The 3,534-nt window shown below is 43.2% G+C and overlaps 1 protein-coding gene across 1 annotated transcript in view; it reads right to left on the reverse strand.

The window, feature by feature from the left end:
* The window catches only part of GCM1 (glial cells missing transcription factor 1), an 8,393-nt gene extending 7,366 nt beyond the window's left edge, over window positions 1–1,027 (reverse strand). Inside the window, exon 1 of the mRNA XM_027898308.1 lies at window positions 926–1,027. Coding sequence (XP_027754109.1) covers window positions 926–1,027 — 102 coding nt within the window. The remainder of the gene's footprint in view (window positions 1–925) is intronic.
* Between the last annotated feature and the right edge of the window lie 2,507 nt (window positions 1,028–3,534).

A 3,534-nucleotide genomic window follows, 5' to 3' on the forward strand; every position in this document is an offset into this window, starting at 1 on the left:
TCCATGATAGCAGTAAGAATATCAATCAACTCCCATGCTGTCCTGGTAGCCACTGGATAGTGTAGTAAAGGGCGTCAAGGAAGCCTCCAGACTCAAATGCAGGTGAAGGTGACCTTGAGGTGAAGGTCAGGGAAGGAGACATCCTGGAACATGGAGGCTTTGGGCAAACAGCACTGGTATAGTACGGAAGAGGCTGGGATCCAGTACGAAGACCGAGTTGGGAGGTGAAAGGCAGAGCTGGACGCTGAAGGACTGCAGCAGGAGAAATCTGGCAGAAAATGCTGAGGGAGGGACAGGGAGGTGATACTGGTGTGCAGCATGTGTAGGCTTTCACTGGAGAGCATGGTTGAAACTTTTAGATAAGAGAAGTAGAAAAGGACAGAAGGAGGGGAAGATCACTCTTCTGCCTCTCAGCAAATCTCTGCAAACACTAAGCAAGGTTTTCCTAGGTGCTCATGAAAGACTGTTGCCTCCAAGTGGAAAGACAGCCTGTCTGCCTGGAGCCCAATCTGAAGTGAGACTGAGTACCCACAGTTGCAAGGCAGTTGTGGGTGCTGTGTTCCCTTCTCATAATGTACTACCCAGGGCAAAAAGCAAGGTCTGGACGTCTCTGATTGAATGCCCACAGCAGAAGCTAACTTTTTCCCCCCTGCTTTCTCTGCACCTCATCCACTAGTGGGCTAGAAAAGCAATGTATCTTCATCGTTGCTATTTTTCATGCATCAACAGCTCTTACAGTAATACTTTTAAGGAAAAATGCATGGAAATGTCAATATTTTCTAGTTTTTCAGTAAAACACTGCCCCATACCTCAAAATGACAAAGAGAATAAAGGCAATGAAGCATAGGTGACTGAGAAAGCACTTAAGATCAGTAGTGGAGATGATTGGTCAGGACAAAATAAAATTCTAATCACAGACACATACCTGGGGAAGTTTGATGTCATTGATATCCCAATTTATTATTTCTCCATGTTGGGAAGCAGAGTCCTCCTGCTCCACTATGGCTTCATCTGCACCTTTCAGCATTTTTGAATTCCTTCCCAAAGTCAGTGCGAAAGTCTCTCCTGGCTGCTTTTGAAGTTGCCTGGCTGTCAGCACTCCCGAGCAGTTTACAACCAGGAAGCTGTTTCCTGAAGCTAAATGATACAGAGGCTGCTCATTAAAGATAAAAATCAGTGTTCTTCTGCCAGAAAAACTTGTTCCATTAAAAGTTTTGTAAGCCAACAAGGCAGTGGAAAATATAGCTTAGAGATAACCTGTGATGCTACAGACACATCAGTTGCAGCAAGCAAACTGTGTCTGTGTCATCTGTTTTGCTTTGCTCGATCTTCTGTCATACCAAGTTTATAGTCATGTAACTGCACACAGGTTCTTTGTACATCTGATTCAACTCTGGCTCAATATTTCCAGAGTCAAACTGTTTGAGCGGCTCAGCAGCTGTTAAGGGGTCTTTGAGTCGCTGCTTACCCATTAGATATTTTGTGCACTGCATGTGACAAAAACAAGCAACAAGAGGGCTCTGCTTCATCAGTTCTGATGAAGTACTGCTCAGTCATTTAACATATTGTTGGTATCTCTGAGAGATTACCAATTGCATGAGGGGAGCGTAGCAAAGGAGGTTGGGCTACCTGCATTTTCCTATCTCAATAGCAGACTGAAGATAAAAAAACCCCACCAAGGTATGTTTGTTAAAAATAACAGGTTTTGCCTGAAGTCTTATAGGGCAAGTGGCTCCCCTATTCTGAATTTCAGTACCAGCCTAGCTTAATAACCTGTTGTGCTGGTTTTGTCTGGGATAGAGTTAATTTTCTTCACAGTGGCTAGTACGGGGCCTGTGTTTTTGATCTGTGCTGAACACAGGGCTGATAATATAGTGATGTTTTGGTTTTGATCCTCAGGGATCCCATGCATGAAAAATTTTGTTCCTTTTGCTAAGGAGAGAAAAGGCAAATCAATTTTCTTTTCCTGGAAACTGGGAAAGTTTCAATATTTTCAGGAGGGTTATTGTATTTACGCCACTTAAGGATTTATAAAAGACTACTGAGCAGTGGGAGAAGTAAAATCTACTCATTGCAATTCTATTTCATAGACTTTATTAAGAATAATTTGTTTTATTGTTATTTCTTGGTCCTTGGAAAGTGATTCAGCTATGTCCTTAGCTGACCTATTTATAAAATACCTGTTATCTGTTATCACCTCTAAAGGAAGAGTTTGTGGATATTTGCAGAACACTTGAAACTTCTGGCTGTATGGTGATCTGGTAGCATAGTCAGAGCCCCACTGCCTCACACTGTGGCCCAGACTGTGGCAGTGGGGGAGAAGAAGGATTATGAATTTTTAAAAGAAATTACAAATATTACCAATTTGCATGAACTTACAAGTTAAATTAATTCAATAATTTGCTTGCTCTTATTTGGAGGAACAGCCTGGCAGACCATAACCACAGATAGATGTCAGGAGTTCTTCAGCAGCCATCTACATGGAGATCAAGGACTGGAAAAAGCCCTGGAGTTGTAAAAAACTTCTTGCATTCAGGCTCCCGTTCCGGAGAGGGTTGTGCAAACCCCACAGAGAAGCACTGAGGATAGCAGCTGTTGCTGTGGGGGTTGCCCTCTGCTGTGTGGCTGCCCAGCTCTGCTGAAGGACAGGGCCTGGCACCAGGAACACGTGGATGTCACCTGTCACAGAGCAGTCAGGCTCCTTTCTTGTATTTTTATACCACTACACAAAGAAGGTGCTTTTGTCAGTGCTCCCATCACTCTTTCTTTTGCTCTTTGGTGTCATCTTTCAGCAATGACAACCTCAGGTGCAGTCAGTCAGTGAACCTGTACATGAGCTAAGTTACCTGTCCTGCCAACAGCCTATATTGCACTATCTTCCATGGCTGCTTTGACCTTGCCTTCATGATTTTCCCTAACACTGAAAGTTTCTCCCTGCTGGTGGGAGCTCTCCTGCCTCTCCTCCACTGCAGGTGTTTGCCTTTGCATGCTTCTCGTCCTTCTTTGGCCCCACTTTCATTACCGCAGAGTTTCATTGTCCAGCACCACAGGAACCAAGGAACAAGCACATTTGGACTACAAGTCTTATAACAAGGTGCTGCTGATACTCCTTGAGGGATATTTCTCCAGTTTAGCCTCTCTTTTTTTTTTTCCCCAAAAAACATTCTGTAAAATTAAAAGTAACAATTTTGTCTTCCAGTTCAGCCTTGCTATTTGATCAACTTAAGCAGTAGGATGAAGCAATATGATTATCTCCCAGATGTGGAGCATAAACTCACTACAAATAGACACATCATTTGTAATGAGAAGAAAGGTTCTGTCTGTGGAAAAATGCACTGGGGGTGCTGCTCATTTTCTGGAGACAAACTTTTATTCCCAGGTTGCCCTGATGTATCCTCAAGTTGGCTACCCCTATATTAAACATCATTTGATATGCTTATGCTGTCTTCACCATTCAGTATCCAAAAGTGAAAGCTTCTGCCCTGTGGTCTGGCTCTTTGAAAGAAAGATGGACGTATTTGTAGATGGAAGTAC

The sequence above is a fragment of the Empidonax traillii genome, unplaced genomic scaffold, assembly GCF_003031625.1.
Source record: "Empidonax traillii isolate 1590-97213 ecotype Southwest subspecies unplaced genomic scaffold, ASM303162v1 scaffold591:size1139884, whole genome shotgun sequence".
NCBI classification, from domain to species: domain Eukaryota; kingdom Metazoa; phylum Chordata; class Aves; order Passeriformes; family Tyrannidae; genus Empidonax; species Empidonax traillii.